At 25.8% G+C, this 15,939-nt stretch overlaps 6 protein-coding genes across 6 annotated transcripts; 1 reads left to right on the top strand and 5 right to left on the bottom strand.

Moving 5' to 3' along the window:
• Positions 1 to 51: 51 nt before the first annotated feature.
• Positions 52 to 507, bottom strand: DICPUDRAFT_151725 (uncharacterized protein; the record flags this gene model as incomplete). Its single annotated transcript, XM_003287568.1, has 1 exon — positions 52 to 507. The coding sequence occupies one exon, from the start codon at positions 505 to 507 to the stop codon at positions 52 to 54; it is 456 nt and encodes a 151-aa protein (XP_003287616.1).
• Positions 508 to 852: 345 nt separating this feature from the next.
• DICPUDRAFT_151726 (uncharacterized protein) lies at positions 853 to 4,580 on the bottom strand (the record flags this gene model as incomplete). Its single annotated transcript, XM_003287569.1, has 3 exons — positions 853 to 1,610; positions 1,997 to 3,246; positions 3,274 to 4,580. The coding sequence occupies 3 exons, from the start codon at positions 4,578 to 4,580 to the stop codon at positions 853 to 855; spliced, it is 3,315 nt and encodes a 1,104-aa protein (XP_003287617.1).
• Positions 4,581 to 4,770: 190 nt separating this feature from the next.
• Positions 4,771 to 5,349, bottom strand: DICPUDRAFT_32675 (uncharacterized protein; the record flags this gene model as incomplete). The annotated part of the gene is made up of 1 exon (XM_003287570.1): positions 4,771 to 5,349. One exon carries the CDS (start codon positions 5,347 to 5,349, stop codon positions 4,771 to 4,773), a length of 579 nt encoding a protein of 192 aa, XP_003287618.1.
• Positions 5,350 to 6,662: 1,313 nt separating this feature from the next.
• Positions 6,663 to 6,929, top strand: DICPUDRAFT_151728 (uncharacterized protein; the record flags this gene model as incomplete). Its single annotated transcript, XM_003287554.1, has 1 exon — positions 6,663 to 6,929. The coding sequence occupies one exon, from the start codon at positions 6,663 to 6,665 to the stop codon at positions 6,927 to 6,929; it is 267 nt and encodes an 88-aa protein (XP_003287602.1).
• Positions 6,930 to 8,278: 1,349 nt separating this feature from the next.
• DICPUDRAFT_78465 (uncharacterized protein) lies at positions 8,279 to 10,794 on the bottom strand (the record flags this gene model as incomplete). The annotated part of the gene is made up of 2 exons (XM_003287571.1): positions 8,279 to 10,610; positions 10,718 to 10,794. The coding sequence occupies 2 exons, from the start codon at positions 10,792 to 10,794 to the stop codon at positions 8,279 to 8,281; spliced, it is 2,409 nt and encodes an 802-aa protein (XP_003287619.1).
• Positions 10,795 to 11,858: 1,064 nt separating this feature from the next.
• Positions 11,859 to 13,548, bottom strand: DICPUDRAFT_78466 (uncharacterized protein; the record flags this gene model as incomplete). Its single annotated transcript, XM_003287572.1, has 3 exons — positions 11,859 to 11,887; positions 12,503 to 13,368; positions 13,472 to 13,548. 3 exons carry the CDS (start codon positions 13,546 to 13,548, stop codon positions 11,859 to 11,861), a joined length of 972 nt encoding a protein of 323 aa, XP_003287620.1.
• Positions 13,549 to 15,939: the final 2,391 nt, after the last annotated feature.

Here is a 15,939-nt window from a genome sequence, read left to right on the forward strand (position 1 = left end):
ACATAAAGGTTTTATTTTAACACAAAATTAATTATTTTGATGTTTATTTTTTTAAATAATTAATGAAATTAAAATTGAAATTAAAATTAAAAATACAGCAGTGGTTTGATGAATTGAAATTGAGGATGAGGTGAGTTCGTGGTGACCTTCGAAATAATCTAAAAGTGTGAAACATTGATACATTGAAACATTTTGGGCTTGTTGGACAATGGTGGAGCATTGAGCATCACTTGCTGGTGAACCAGTAAAAGTGTATTCTTCAGTAGTTGGATTATAAGTTGTCATTACTTGAATAGATGGTTTGTCCCCACAATGGTCAGCAAATGATTGACAGGAACCAACGCTGAGTGTAATGGTTCTGTGTTCACTTTCACCACATTCAGATTTGCAATATACATCGAATCTAGCCCATTTGGTTGGATCAAAATCTTCGGATTGAACACCAACTATTAACAATGATGATACAAGAGTAATAAATAATAATAATAATATATTTGATTTATTCATTTTTAAAATATTCTATTGGTTCTATTATTTAAAAATAAAAATAAACTGAAATGAAATTAAATAAAAAAAAAAAAAAACTTTTTATATTTCAAAAATGCAGTAAAAAAAAAAAAATTTAAAAAATAAAAAAAAAAATGACATTTTTCAAATAAAATAAATGAATAAAAAAAAGAATTTGAGACTTGGACAACAATAAATATGCGGAGTGTTTAAAAAAAAAAATCAACTTTATTTTATTGATTTTTTTTACAAAATAAAAATAATATCCAATTAAAGGGTGAGGCATTTCAACTTTTTTTTTTTTTTTTTTAGTTATTTTAATGATGACTTTTATTGCCTGAGAAATTAAAAAATTTTAACTTCTTTTTCATTTGTATATTGACCATTAACATATAAATTATTTTTTGATTTAATTGCACATGTCATTTCATCGGATGTGCATTGAATATTGTTACCAGTACAGGTCATTGAACTAGGTCCTACGGTATTGGTCATACATATAATGTTGCTATTTGGATCATTTGATTTACATATTTCCCCATTGGTATTATCGATGCATGTTGCTGGGCCATAGGACTCACAAGTAATGTTTGTATAGCTTATCATATTTAGTCCATTTCCAGTTTTTTTACAAACAATTGGATTATCATTATTGTTGCTACTACTACTGTCAGAATCACCTTCTGGATAGTATAAGGTAACACTATATTGGCATACTGAAGTTTCTGTTACCGTTGATACTTGTAAACTATTGCTTTTTTCAAGGTTTATTATAAACGACCTATATGCACCACTATGACAAGGACTTTTATTGGTACTATACAATAATTGGGTTGGATTGGATTTAAAAACTCCCTGTGACTGCATACCAACACTTGTTGGGTTACCTATACCTTTAACTTGACATGCTACAACATTACTATTGGCTCCTTGGTTGCATTTTGGGGTTTCATTACAGATATTAAAATAATATGTATATTGACCCTGTGAATCTGTAGATGAATATCCAGTGGAGTTTGATAAAAAGCCATAATTTATACCAGAGAAACTGCATTGGGTTGGAGATGATTGGGAGTTTATAATTGTTACTAATGAAACCCAAACTAATAAATATTTAAATAACCTCATTTTTATTTTTTATGATAATAACACAGTTAAAAATAGAAAAAAAAATTTTTTTATAGATTTTAAAAATTTTGATTAATTAAAAAAAAAAATTGAAAAAAAAATCGGAAAAAAAAAAATATAACATAATTTAAAATAAAAAAAAAAAAAAATTAAAAAAAAAAAAGAACCTGTAACAAACTATGGACCTTTTCTTCGAAATAATCTTTATTTGTAACTCTTTAGTTTTATTTAAATATTTGTTTAAAAAAAGTTTTATGGGTTGGTTTTAATTTTTTTATATATGTTGGTGAAAAATAATTGAATAGTAGTTCGAGAATTTCAATTTGATGGTTTTCGATTAGAATTTCGAGTATTTTTTTACCATCTCCAGCAGAAAGAGATTTTCTTAATAAATCTGAATGATTCGAAACCATAAATTTGAAAAATGGATAATGACCCAATCTGGCAACCATATTTATAAAAGAGACACAATAAAGTGTTCCTTTATAATGGTTATAATAATGCTCTAAGTAAATCCTTGGGAAATATATTGATTCTTGGGCTGATAAGTGTTCAATTCTCTTTGAAAAGTTTTCTTTATAAAGAGTAGCATAGACTAGTAATTGTGTATAGTGATTTGTAAAAATTTTAATGGTAATTTCTTTGTTTTTTTTAGAGTTGGTAGAAAATTTTAAGTTTAGCCTAAAGTATCCATCAACATCTTCATCTTCGTATTCATCTTCATCTTCGTATTCGTCTTCATCTTTATCTTCGTCTTCGTCTTCATTTTCATTTTCATTTTCATTTTCATTTTCATTTTCATTTTCATTTTCATTTTCATTTTCATTTTCATTTTCATTTTCATTTTCATTTTCATTTTCATTTTCATCTCCATCTCCATCTCCATCTCCATCTCCATCTTCATCTTCATCTTCATCTTCATCTTCATCTTTATATTCAGCATAATCCTCATCTTCATCAAAGCCCATTTGATCGTTGTTAGTGCATTTCTCTAAAATCCAATATGATAGTTTGTGGGGTTTTACTTTTTTGAAAAGGAAATATTCACTAAATATTTCAGAAAAATTGATTTCTTTAGCTTTTACTTGTTTGAACAGAGAAATGATTGAGTCTTGACGGTTTTCAACATATTCAACAATTGTTTTTGAGAAATTTTCAACTTTAAACAGACTTGAAATATGATATGCGTAAAAAAATTGACAGCTCAATGCTCTTTCAAGGATTTCTAAAATTTGTGGTCCTATAATTTTATCATCCTTGAATTTTGAATGTTCTTGACCTTCACAATGGTATGGATTTTCAACAAGGAATTTTCTATTTAAATCCAGCATTTGCTTTTCATAATGCTCGATTACTGATAGATCTACAAATTGCCAGTTGATATTATGATCTTTAAAAAATTCATTTTGATAGTGTTCAAACAAGAAATCTAATACTCTGGTGGATGTGGTTGAGTTTAAAATTAGTTTTTCAATTGAAAATATTCTTTTTTCTTTGAAAATTTCTTCAATAACTTTTTTGTAGATATTTGATTTTAATAAGTATTTCAAACCACAAAGGTTATTTTCAAATAAATGTATATTCCTGGTTAAAACTTGAACGAATCTTTTTCTGTTTTTTAAAAAAGTGATTTCATACAAATCTTGTGTGTTGTTGACAAAAGCATCTTTATAAAAATGAGCTGCAGGATTTTCTTTGCATTTATATGGCATAATAAGGTCATTTTTTCTTTCATTTTCATTTTCGGAATCAATTTCATCGTCACTTTCTCCATATTCCAAAAAGCCTTTACTTTTGTGTTCTGGTTTATTGTGTCCATTACAGAGCATTGAAAATATTTTTCGGGTTGGTTTAAAAAATATATAATATTGTGGTGGCCTTTTATAATCACCAATTGAATAGAAAAGTTTTATATATTGCTTGATTGTGGCCTTGACTTGGTCACCATTATCACACTTATTATTTAATATTGAAACTAAAATTTCTTTGATTGTTGAATCTAATTGATCATTAGAAAATTGAAATTTTTGAATTTCTTTTAACGCCAAAAGATCTTTCTTTGAATTTGAGCATGCCTCGACCTGGATTCTGCATACCAGGACCAAATGTTTAAGATTGAATGAATCTTTGAAAATATTTAAACCTTCTTTACTTTCCATCTTTGGGGGTTTTGATTTTTTTGGTAAATATTTATTTGCTTTTAAAAAGTGGTACATCTCATAGGTTTGAAAGGAATTTTCATAAAAAACGTAGTGGCCATCTTTTAAAAAACTAAGTACTGCACTTGAAATCTGGGGTGTTTTTAATTTGAATACATCTATAAATATTTTTATTGCAAATACATTCGATTTTTTTATTATTGTTTTTAAAATTCCATCGATATCGGTCATATACTTTGGATAGTTTGAAAACAAATTGATATAAAACATCTTGTTTTCTTCATTTTCTTTAATAATGGTATTAAAAATTAATTGAAAGCCTTCGAGTTCTTTTAATCTAAAGTTTAAATAGCTGCCGATTCTGACTTTGTCTTTAATAATTTCGGGACCGTTTGAATAGCAGTCCAAAATATGTTTTACATCGGCCAGATGTTCGTAGCAATATGATTGACTGAAAACAAAATTTCTAAAAATTTCATTGAAAATTATTTTATTTCTAAATACTCTCCAAAAGAGTAATTCAGTTGAATTGTTCTTGGGTGTATTTAAGTTTTCTTCTGATTCTTCTTTTTGCTTGTTTCTTTTTTCAACTTTTAAATAGTCACCAATACGATTGTAAAGAACTTCTTTTTTTCCAGGTGTTGGTATATTTAAAAATTCTGCAATACATTTTAGTTCGTTGTAATTTATATCATTGAAATTTGATTCTTTATATTTTTTTATTAAAAAGCCATCATTACTATCATTATTATTATTATTACTAATATCACTATTTTTTCTTTTCATATTAAATTTAAAATATTTATATACCAATATTTATATATATTTATTTTAATGTGTTGTTTTATGTGATGTTATATTTTTAATTAAAAAAAAGAAATTTTTTTTTTTTTATAAAAAACTAAAATAAAAAAATTAAAATTTTTAGGGTTTTCTTGTAAGTTTTTCATTTTTATTTCTATTTTTACAAAAATCATTATTTTTTATTTCTGTCATTTTCTAATTGGGTTGCTAAATTTTGAAATAAAGGGTGATGGAATTTTCCTCTGGTTGAATCAAAAAATGATTGTAATCTTATGTTATTCTCTTTTTGGTGTGGTTGTTGTTCGTATTCGTAAGCTTGTAAGATCATTTCAAATTTATCAAAATCCTTGACCAATTTAGCTTCGTTAGTTGAACAATCTTCATACTCTTGCCAAAGATTAAATATTTCAGAACCTACTTCTTTATCTAATGTGCTGGTAATTTGAATCATTGCATTCTTTTCCAACTCGTATTTCTCTTCTTTTGTAATTTTGTCGTGGGGTGTAAAATCGCCGACTAATGATTCACCCAAATCGTGAACCAATGCCATCTTTAAACATTTCATTTTATCAATTAAATTTCCATCTTCTGCAATTAATGTATCTTTATCTAATGACATTGCAAACATTGCCATACGGTACATATGATCTGAAACTGACTCCGGTAAATGAACTCCATTATTCACCCAACCTGTTCTTTTAACGTGTTTTAATTTTCCACATATTTTAAAAAATTCTAAATAGTTTGTCATTTAATTATTATAATATTTGTAGTTTTTAATTAAAAAATATAAATTTTAAAAAAAAAATTTTAAAAAAAAAATGAAAAATTATTAATAAAATTTTAAAAAAAAAAAAAATTTTAGTGGAAAAAAAAATAAAGAAAAAGGTTTTATAAAAAGTTTTAGATTAAGTTTTTTAATAAACACCCAATACCAGATTCTATATCAAAAAAAATTAAAATTTTAAAAAATTAAAATTTTAAAAAATTAAAATATAAAACAAAAATAAAATAAAGAATAAGTTACAAAAATTAATAAAATCTTTTTATTATTAAATTTAAATAATTTTTTTGATCTAATAAGATGGATTTGAATTGAATAGTTTTTTAAAATATTTTAATCGATTTAAAAATCCATTCTGTATGATTACTTTTGACTGGGGGAATCTGTGCTAAACACTAATTTATTACCTTTCCCAGAACTGCAGTTCTCTAACTATTTGAATTTCTATGATTATTAACTATATTACAGTTAGTTGCATAAATTTTGCAACAAGCATTTTGATTTTAGAAATTGTTAAATATCTATGAAGAATTTTTAAATTAAAAAATATTGTTTGTTTTAAATAAAATTATAAGTGTCGGTTATTTAAAATTCTTGTTTGCCATTTTTTTAAATTTTATTTTTTTTTATTTTTTTTATTTTTTTTTTTTATTGTCATTATTTGTTTGATGCAAAATTTTTGATAAATAACTTTGAGTGTATGTATATTTTTAACAAAAATTTATATTTTTATTTTTTCATATATTTACAAACATAGTTTAAAAGATAATTAAATTTTAAATTAAAATGGCCCTTTAATTAGAAAAAAGAGAGTTATTTTTAGAAAATTTTCTCAAAGGAAAAAGTGATCAAGAAATCGCAAATATTTTTTGGTGTAAATAGGTCAACCATTTACCGAATTCGAAAACAATATCAAAAAACAAACTCAATTAATCCAAAACCAATTCCAGGAGTTCCAAGAAAGTATACTTTTGAAACAAAAAAATTTTGCAAAAAATTCACACTGAATGGTCAATCAAATAATGCATTAGTTTACCTAAGCTTGTCCAAAGATCATTGGGTATAAAACTTTCAACTTCAACAATTAGAAGAATTCTAAAGAGACAAAACATTTTTTATAGTTATTTGTAATGCAAGCATTATTTTACAAAAGAAACTGAGATGCAAAGGTATACTTAGGTAAAAAAAATTAAAAATTATACCACAGAAAATTGGAAACAGGTGATTTTAGCAGATGAAACCAAAATTGTAAGATTTTCTTAAAAAAAGAGGCATAAAAGATGGATTCAGGGCAGTATATGAAAGAAGAAAATATTTTAAAAAGAAAAAGACCATCTGTAATTTCAAAATTTTTTTGGGGTTGCATTACTTTGCATGAGTTTGGTTGTGGAGCCTATATTAATGGTAACATGGATGGCGATACCTACATAAATGTAATGGGAGATGAATATATGGAAACATTAAAAGACTATGAAATTGATTTTTTTAAAGTCACTCTTTTTCAAGATAACTGCTCTGTTCATAAGTCAGCTGCTGTTAAAAAATAATATGAAGAAAATAACATTAGAGTACAATTTATTCCACCCTCTTCACCAGATTTAAATATAATATAAAACCTATGGTCAATCTTAAAAAAACGTTTAGTTCAACGTTGCATCGCCAAACCTCATGAACCTTTTGATAAATCAATTTATCTTATTTGGTTTAATATTGAACAATCATTTTTAAAAATTAAATGAATCAATTTCAACCAGAATAAATAAAATAATTCAAAATAGAGGTGAATTCACTAAATATTAATAAATTATAATAACTACAAATTTTTTTATAAAAAAATTTCAAAAAAACCTTTACTCAAAATCTTTATTCTAAAATTTTGCAACATAGAAATAATAATAATAAAAAAAAAAAATATAAAAAAAATAATATATTTTTTTTCTTACAACCTTTAAAATATATTTTATTTAAGTATAGATTAAATGATTTTTATTTATGTTACTCCGAAAATCCAAAATTTAAACCATAAAGTTTTATTATATAAATTGCAAAAATAATATGTGTGTTGCAAAATTTATGCAACTAACTGTAACTTGATTAACATAAATAATTATTATAATTATTATATTTAATCGTAATGAATTTAAATTTTTTTTAACTATATAATATGTTGATTCAATTAAAGGATTGTAGTGGTGGTGAATTGTGAGCTTTATAATGAAAAGACAAACGGGACTCTTTTCTATAATAACTGGATCTGAAATCCACAAGTGGTGATGGTGGTGAAATGATTGTGAACTTTTTAATGAAATTATTTTGAGGTTTTTACGTGATGCATAGTTCTTGATAAAGATTTGATTGTTTCTTTGATCAATATTTATTAACCCAGCTTTAGCTTCCCTCTGCAATTAATTTATGAAAGTATTGTTGTTTTTTTAGTTTAGTTAGAGATAATTGATCATTTGATCATGTTGAAGTAACTTTATTTTTACTTCTCTTATCTTTAGCTCTTAACACAACATTTGACATATAAGCTGCAACTACCTATGTTTTCTCTTAAGAATTGTTCATTTACCATGGTTAGCTACTGATTACTGATCTATTTAAAAATTAAAAATTAAAATAAATAACAACCAATAAAAAAAAAAAAAAAATTAAATACAAATAGTTTATTTATTTATTTTTAATTATATATTCATTTTTTTATTTATTTTTTTATTTATTTATATAAATTTTATATATATTCGCAGTTTTTTTATTCGATTCGTATTCAACCCAACTCGTGATTAAACCGCCAATTCGCGGGTGCGGGTCGGAGCCTTGCCAACCATCACCAAATGCAACCATTCCCAAATGTGAGTGTTGTAAGACTATTTGTTAATATGCCGGGTGGAACTACTTAGTTTAATTTATCACCGAATTTAAGTGTTGTAATACTATTTGGTAATGTGCCGGGTAGAACTACTTGCTTAAAATCATCACCCAATTTGAGAGTTGTGAGACTATTTGGTAATGTGCCAGGTAGAATTACTTGGTTAAAACCATCACCGAATTTGAGTGTTGTGAGACTATTTGGTAATGTATCGGGTGGAACTACTTGGTTAAAACGATGACCGAATGTGAGTGTTGTGAGACTATTTGGTAATGTATCAAGTAGAGTTTCTTGGTTAAAATCATCACCGAATTTGAGTGTTGTGAGACTATTTGGTAACGTGCCTGGTGGAAATAATTGGTTAAAATAATCACCGAATTTGAGTGTTGTGAGACTATTTGGTAATGTGCTTGATTGAACTAATTGGTTAAAATCACGACCGAATTTGAGTGTCGTGAGACTATTTGGTAATATGTCGGGTAGAACTACTTGGTTAAATTTATCACCGAATTTGATTGTTGTGAGATTATTTGGTAATGTGCCAGGTAGAACTACTTGGTTAAAATGATAACCAAATTTGAGTGTTGTGAGACTATTTGGTAATGTGCCTGGTGGAACTACTTGGTTAAAAAAACGACCGAATGTGAGTGTTGTGAGACTATTTGATAATGTGCCGGGTTGAATTACTTGGTCAAAATTATTATCGAATTTGAGTTTTGTAAGACTATTTGGTAATGTGCCGGGTTGAAATACTTGGTTAAAATAATTACCGAATGTAAGTGTTGTGAGACTATTTGGTAATGTGCCAGGTAGAACTACTTGGTTAAAACCATCACCGAATTTGAGTGTTGTAAGACTATTTGGTAATGTGTCGGGTTGAATTGCTTGGTTAAAATCATCACCGAATGTGAGTTTTGTGAGACTATTTGATAATGTATCGGGTAGAATTACTTGATTAAAATAATAACTGAATGTGAGTGTTGTGAGACTGTTCGGTAGTGTGCCGGGTAGAACTTCTTGGTTAAAATATGAGGTGAATTTGAGTGTTGTAAGACTATTTGGTAATGTGTCGGGTGGAACTACTTGGTTAAAACGATGACCGAATGTGAGTGTTGTGAGACTATTTGGTAATGTGCCGGGTGGAACTACTTGGTCAAAATCATTACCGAATGTGAGTGATATGAGACTATTTGGTAATGTGCCGGGTGGAACTGCTAGGTTAAAATCATCACCGAATGTGAGTGATATGAGACTATTTGGTAATGTGCCGGGTTGAACTACTTGGTTAAAATCATCACCGAATGTGAGTGTTTTGAGACTATTTGGTAATGTGCCGGGTTGAACTACTTGGTTAAAATCATCACCGAATGTGAGTGTTGTAAGACTATTTGGTAATGTGCCGGGTTGAACTACTTGGTTAAAAAAACGACCGAATGTGAGTGTTGTGAGACTATTTGGTAATGTGCCGGGTTGAATTACTTGGTTATAATCATCACCGAATGTGAGTGTTGTGAGACTATTTGGTAATATGTTGTGTAGAATTACTTGGTTAAAATAATAACCGAATGTGAGTGTTGTGAGACTATTTGGTAATGTGCCGGGTTGAACTACTTGGTTATAATCATCACCGAATGTGAGTGTTGTGAGACTATTTGGTAATGTGCTGGGTAGAACTACTTGGTTATAATCATCACCGAATGTGAGTGTTGTGAGACTATTTGGTAATATGTTGTGTAGAATTACTTGGTTAAAATAATAACCGAATGTGAGTGTTGTGAGACTATTTGGTAATGTGCCGGGTGTAGCTACTTGGTTAAAATCATCCCCGAATGTGAGTGTTGTGAGACTATTTGGTAATGTGCCGGGTGTAGCTACTTGGTTAAAATAATCACCGAATGTGAGTGTTGTGAGACTATTTGGTAATGTGCCGTGTGGAAATAATTGATTAAAACCATCTCCGAATGTGAGTTTTGTGAGATTATTTGGTAATGAGTCGGGTAGAACTACTTGGTTAAATTCATAACCGAATTTGAGTGTTGTGAGACTATTTGGCAATGAGCCAGGTTGAACTACTTGGTTAAAATCATTACCGAATGTGAGTGAAGTTATTGTATTTGGTAAAGTTGGAGGTAACATTTTAGAAAAACTGTACAAATATAAATTTGTTAAAAATGGTGGAAATTCATTTTTATCTGGTAATGGATCACCACTCCACTTAAGTGTTGTTATATATGATTTATTTTTAAACTGGTCATAACGGGATTTATCAAGATCTACATCACTATGTTCAATAAACTTTAAAATATGCTTATGAATTTCATTTCTTAAAAATATATTATTCCAAACTATATATAATAATCTATAATATATAGTTAAAAAGTGAAAAAACCAATTAATATGCTTGTTTTGTATTGTATTGTATTGTATTGTATTGTATTGTATTGTATTGTATTGTATTGTACTTACCTATCACTAATATTGCTGCTGTTTTTTAGCTCTTCATTTACGCGAAATTTAATTAGAGATGATAGTGGCACATCCATTATTAATATAAAAAAAATATAAAAAAATAAAAAAAAAATATTTAAAATATTATGTGGTTGGATCGAAACATGCCAAAAAAATTTAAAAATTTTTGACAAAATTTTTTTGAAATATAAATAAAAAAATTAACATTTCCCATATAAAAATTTCAAAAAAAAAAAAAAAAAATTTTAAAATGGCATTTTTTGAAACAACCGCATAATATTTGAAATTTAAAAAAAAATTTTCCCAAAAAAAAAAAAAATAAAATTTCGAAGCTTATAAAAAAACTCAAAAAAATATGTAAATTTATAGCACTCTTGAACTACAATTTGAATTACTTGGTGTGTATATTCCTTTTTGAAAAATATTTGTGATCCTGGTGATGATTATTGTGGAGGAGTTTTTGATATCTCTAATTTTATAATTTTCTTCTTGAAATGTAATCACTGCTTATTATATATCATTTTAGATAATAATTCAAGATAAGAACCAATTTATAAATCATTTAACATTAATCAACTAGTTCAAATACTTTTTATAATTTAAATCAAATAAATAAAATTATAAAAATATTTAAAATTAAAAATTTTAAAAAATAAAAATTAAATAATTTTTTGGTTTAGTTCGAAATTAGACATTATTCATAACTTAAATAATTATCGTTTTATTACTTTAATAAATATTATTTACTTTAAATAACTAATAGATTTGTACCTACATTACATTCTGATAATGAATCATTTTGTTGTTTTAATTGATTTTGATTTATTAATGGAATGAATGGTTCGTCCTGTAATAATTTAATGATTTGTTGATGTGTTAATTTCATAAAAAATATAATATAGGAAAAAAAATGATATAAAAAATTTATAAAAAATTTTTAAAAAAATAAGACTAGTTTAAAATAGAATTTGTTACATCCATATACTTTTTTTTTACTAAAATAACTGCACACTTTATATATAAGTAGATATATTTAATTATAAAAGATTTTAATTTTATTTTTTCCCTAAATATCATCATCCTTCCACTTGGTGTTTTACAATCATTTAGAGTTCAAAAATTATCGTTTTCTTAATTTTTACCAATTATCGGAAGCGTGTTCATTATCTCATTTTTTAAAAAAAAATTATTATTCATTTTTATCCATTTTTAAAATTTGCCAATAGATTTAAAACAACAGCTCAAATACGCACATTAAAACTTGTTTTATTCCTTTTTTTATTATTTTTTTTCTATTTTTTAACCATTTTATTGATATTATAATTTGTTTCTTTTATTCCCTTTTTTTACCGAACAGAATTCGGTGGTGCGTTGGCTTCTTGAACGATTTCTTGAATTTGCCCATTATTGCCATTTCTTCCTTTTCAGTATTATGATGTAAAATTGTTTCATTTTGATATCTGGTTCATTGATATGTTGATGTAAATTTTGTTCTTCTTGATCATTTTGATTTACTTGATTTTCATATTTTGATTAATTCCTGGTCTATATATAACTTTTTGAATAACTATAGATGATACTGGTGATGGTGTTGGAGGAGTGTATTAGGAGTGGTGGCCAGAGTAATCTTTTTTTTTTTAGTTAAAAAAATAATTATAATTCCTAATTACTTATTATTATTTTTTATTTATTTATAATACTTTTTTATTTTTTTTGTACCGTATGTGAGTGTTGTGAGATTTGGTAATGTGCCGGGTGGAACTGTTCGGTTAAAATAATTACCGAATGTGAGTGTTGTGAGGTTATTTGGTAATGAGCCGGGTGGAAATACTTGACTAAAACTAAAACCGAATGTGAGTGTTGTGAGACTATTTGGTAATGTGCCGGGCTTAAATACTTGGTTAAAATAATAACCGAATGTGAGCGTAGTAAGACTATTTGGTAATAGGCCAGGTGGAACTACTTGGTTAAAACAAGAACCGAATATGATTGTTGTAAGACTATTTGGCAATGAGCCTGGTAGAACTAATTGGTTAAAACCATCACCGAATGTGAGTGTTGTGAGACTATTTGGTAATGAGCCAGGTGGAACTACTTGGTCAAAATCATCACTGAATGTGAGTGTTGTGAGACTATTTGGTAAAGTGCCGGGTGGAATTACTTGGTTAAAATAATCACCGAATGTGAGTGTTGTGAGATTATTTGGTAATGTGCCAGGTAGAATTACTTGGTTAAAAAAACGACCGAATGTGAGTGTTGTGAGACTATTTGGTAATGTGCCGGGTGTAACTACTTGGTCAAAACTACGACCGAATGTGAGTGTTGTGAGACTATTTGGCAATGTGCCAGGTGGAACTACTTGGTTAAAATCGCCATCAAATATGAGAGTAGTAATTGTATTTGGTAAAGTTGTTAAAGTTAAAACTTTTTTGAAAACACAAAAATATAAATCTGTCAAAAATGGTGGAAATTCATTTTTATCTGGAAGTGTATCACCACTCCAGTTAAGTGTTGTTATATATGATTTATCCTTAAACTTGCTATAACCTGATATATCAAGATCTTCAACACTATGTTTAATAAACTTTAAAATATGTTTATGAATTTCATTTCTTAAAAATATATTATTCCAAACTAAATATAATAATCTATTATAATAAATAGTCAAAAAACAGAAAACACCAATTAATATGCTTTTAATTGATCGATCGATTATTTATATTTACTGTATTGTGTTCTATTGTAACTTACCTATCACTAATATTACTACTGTTTTTTAACTCTTCATTTACGCGAAATTTAATTAGAGATGATAGTAACCCATCCATTTTTAATATAAAAAAATAAAATTAAAAAAAAATAAAATTTTTTTTTTTTTTAAAAATTAATAATAGAAATTAAAAAATAGCAAAAACATGCACATCAATTTTTTTCTTTTCTCCATTTTTTTTAATATTTAAAAATTATTTTTTATTTTTTTTTAATAATTTTATTTTTTTTTTTAAATAAATAATTAAAATTTTTCGTGAATAATATTATTAAATCAAAATATAATCATAAATAAAAAATATAATTTAAATAAATATTATGACAGTTATGCGCAATATTCAAATTTAAAAATAAATTTAACAAAAAATATTTTAATTATATATTAATAATATTAAAGATTTATTAATTTAAAACATTTAAAAATATAATTAAAATATTATGGCAGTTATTTGATAAAGCACAATATTTAAAAATAGTTATAACTCCCCATTTTAAAAAACATACATAATTATCCAATTATCCCATTTTTCTACCTCTTTAATAATAAAAAAAAAAATAAAAAAGCCAACTTTAAAATTATCAAAAAATAAAAATGAAATTAAAAAAGCCTGCCACCTCCAAAACTCTTGGGATCTAATATCAATGTTCTACAATTACTTCAATCTTTCCCCAATCCATATTACTTTGTAATTCTACAATTACTTTTCTTTTATATTACAGTCTTTTTTGTTGAACCGTTCACTTTGGAAATCATTCAAGCTATGCTCAAATTGTATTCCCTATTCCTCTTTGATCCTAGTTCTGCTACAGTCAACGATATTAATAATATTTATGGTCACCTATTACCCATCTTATCTCTTATTCATCTCGTAAACTACATTACCACCTTTACATCTTAATATGTAAATGGCAATCACCTTTTCAAATTACTAATCAATAATCAATCAAGATAATAGCAATTCAAATTATCATAGTCTAATTAATAATATCAATTTATTCTAGTTAATATTATAATGACCAATTATAATAATTAAATTAATGTTTAACAATTTAAAAGTATAAATTATTATCAATTATAAGTTCATTTTTATATTTTATAGAGATAATAAAATTCTCTATTTATAGTTAATACAATTAATAATCTATCTATAAACAATACATATTTATTAAATAAAAGATTTTAATTTATTAGATTAACTTTTATTATTTGTCTTACTTATTGATTTACTTTTCTTTAAATTTTTTTTATATATATATGTCCTTGGTTTTTTTTTTAAATCTTACTTATAAAATTTATATTGTATTATTATTTAAACTCTGTTTGAAGATCTAGTTTCGAATCATTTTCTGAGGTACTAAATTTGACCAATGGTCAACCCCTTTTATGCTGTTCGTCATGGTGTGTAATGTATTCATATGCATTTTAGAGTTTAATGAATTTTACAGTTATAATTATTATTTTTATATTTTCCTTTATTTAGATTTTAGTGTATTGATCAGAAGAAATACCTGTATCTTTGGGTTAAACAGAATCTTTAAAAAATAGAAATAGTTGCAATACTGATGTTATGGTTTGTGATAACTGTAATGTTTTTTAAAATAAGGAACAGGCTTATTAGTTCTTGTAGATGAAATAAATTATAAATCTGTCTAAATTTTATTAGAGTGCGATCTTTTAACATTTAATTACATTAATCCATATATAGCTTAATTATTCAAGTATTATAGTAAAGAACATCACATAGTTAAATAAAGAGTATCTTGGGTCTATATGAATTGGGTAATTATTGGGGTATCCATAGAACAGTAATTACAGCAAAGAAGAGTTAGGAAGTTTAAAAATTAAATAAAATAAATAGAATCTTAAGAATAGTAACAAATTTAAATAAGTATAGTTTATTTTTTAATTAACTTTTAAATTATAAAATATTATTATCTTTCAATTATATTATTTTATTAGTAAGTTTATTTATGGTGTGTATGTGCGTGTGCATTTTCATGTTAATATGCACTGTATGAGTATGAGTATGAGTATGAGTATCACATACACGAACGCTCATATGTTTTTTGTTTTAAATGTATCCATTATCATTATGATTCAATTTGAATATTCTGATTATGGTCAAATGATTTAATTAAATCATTTATTTATTTAATTTTAAAGGTTAAATTTTAATATTTTTATAGTTTTATTAATTTTATTATTATTTTTTTTGAAGCCAAGAGGTATGATGGAGTGCTTTGGTTTACAAAGTTGTTCGGAGGGATTGAATGACTTGAGTTCTTGATCCATACTACATTTCATTGCAATTATATTTTTTGTGTTATTAAATTCATTTGTGATATATTTCATCAAAACATTTTTTGCCAAATATCCTATAATTGGTTATTTAATAATATTTAGTATTATTTCATTCGGTATGTATTAGAAATTTATATAAATAAGTTAA

The sequence above is a fragment of the Dictyostelium purpureum genome (assembly GCF_000190715.1).
Source record: "Dictyostelium purpureum unplaced genomic scaffold DICPUscaffold_104, whole genome shotgun sequence".
Classification (NCBI taxonomy): domain Eukaryota; phylum Evosea; class Eumycetozoa; order Dictyosteliales; family Dictyosteliaceae; genus Dictyostelium; species Dictyostelium purpureum.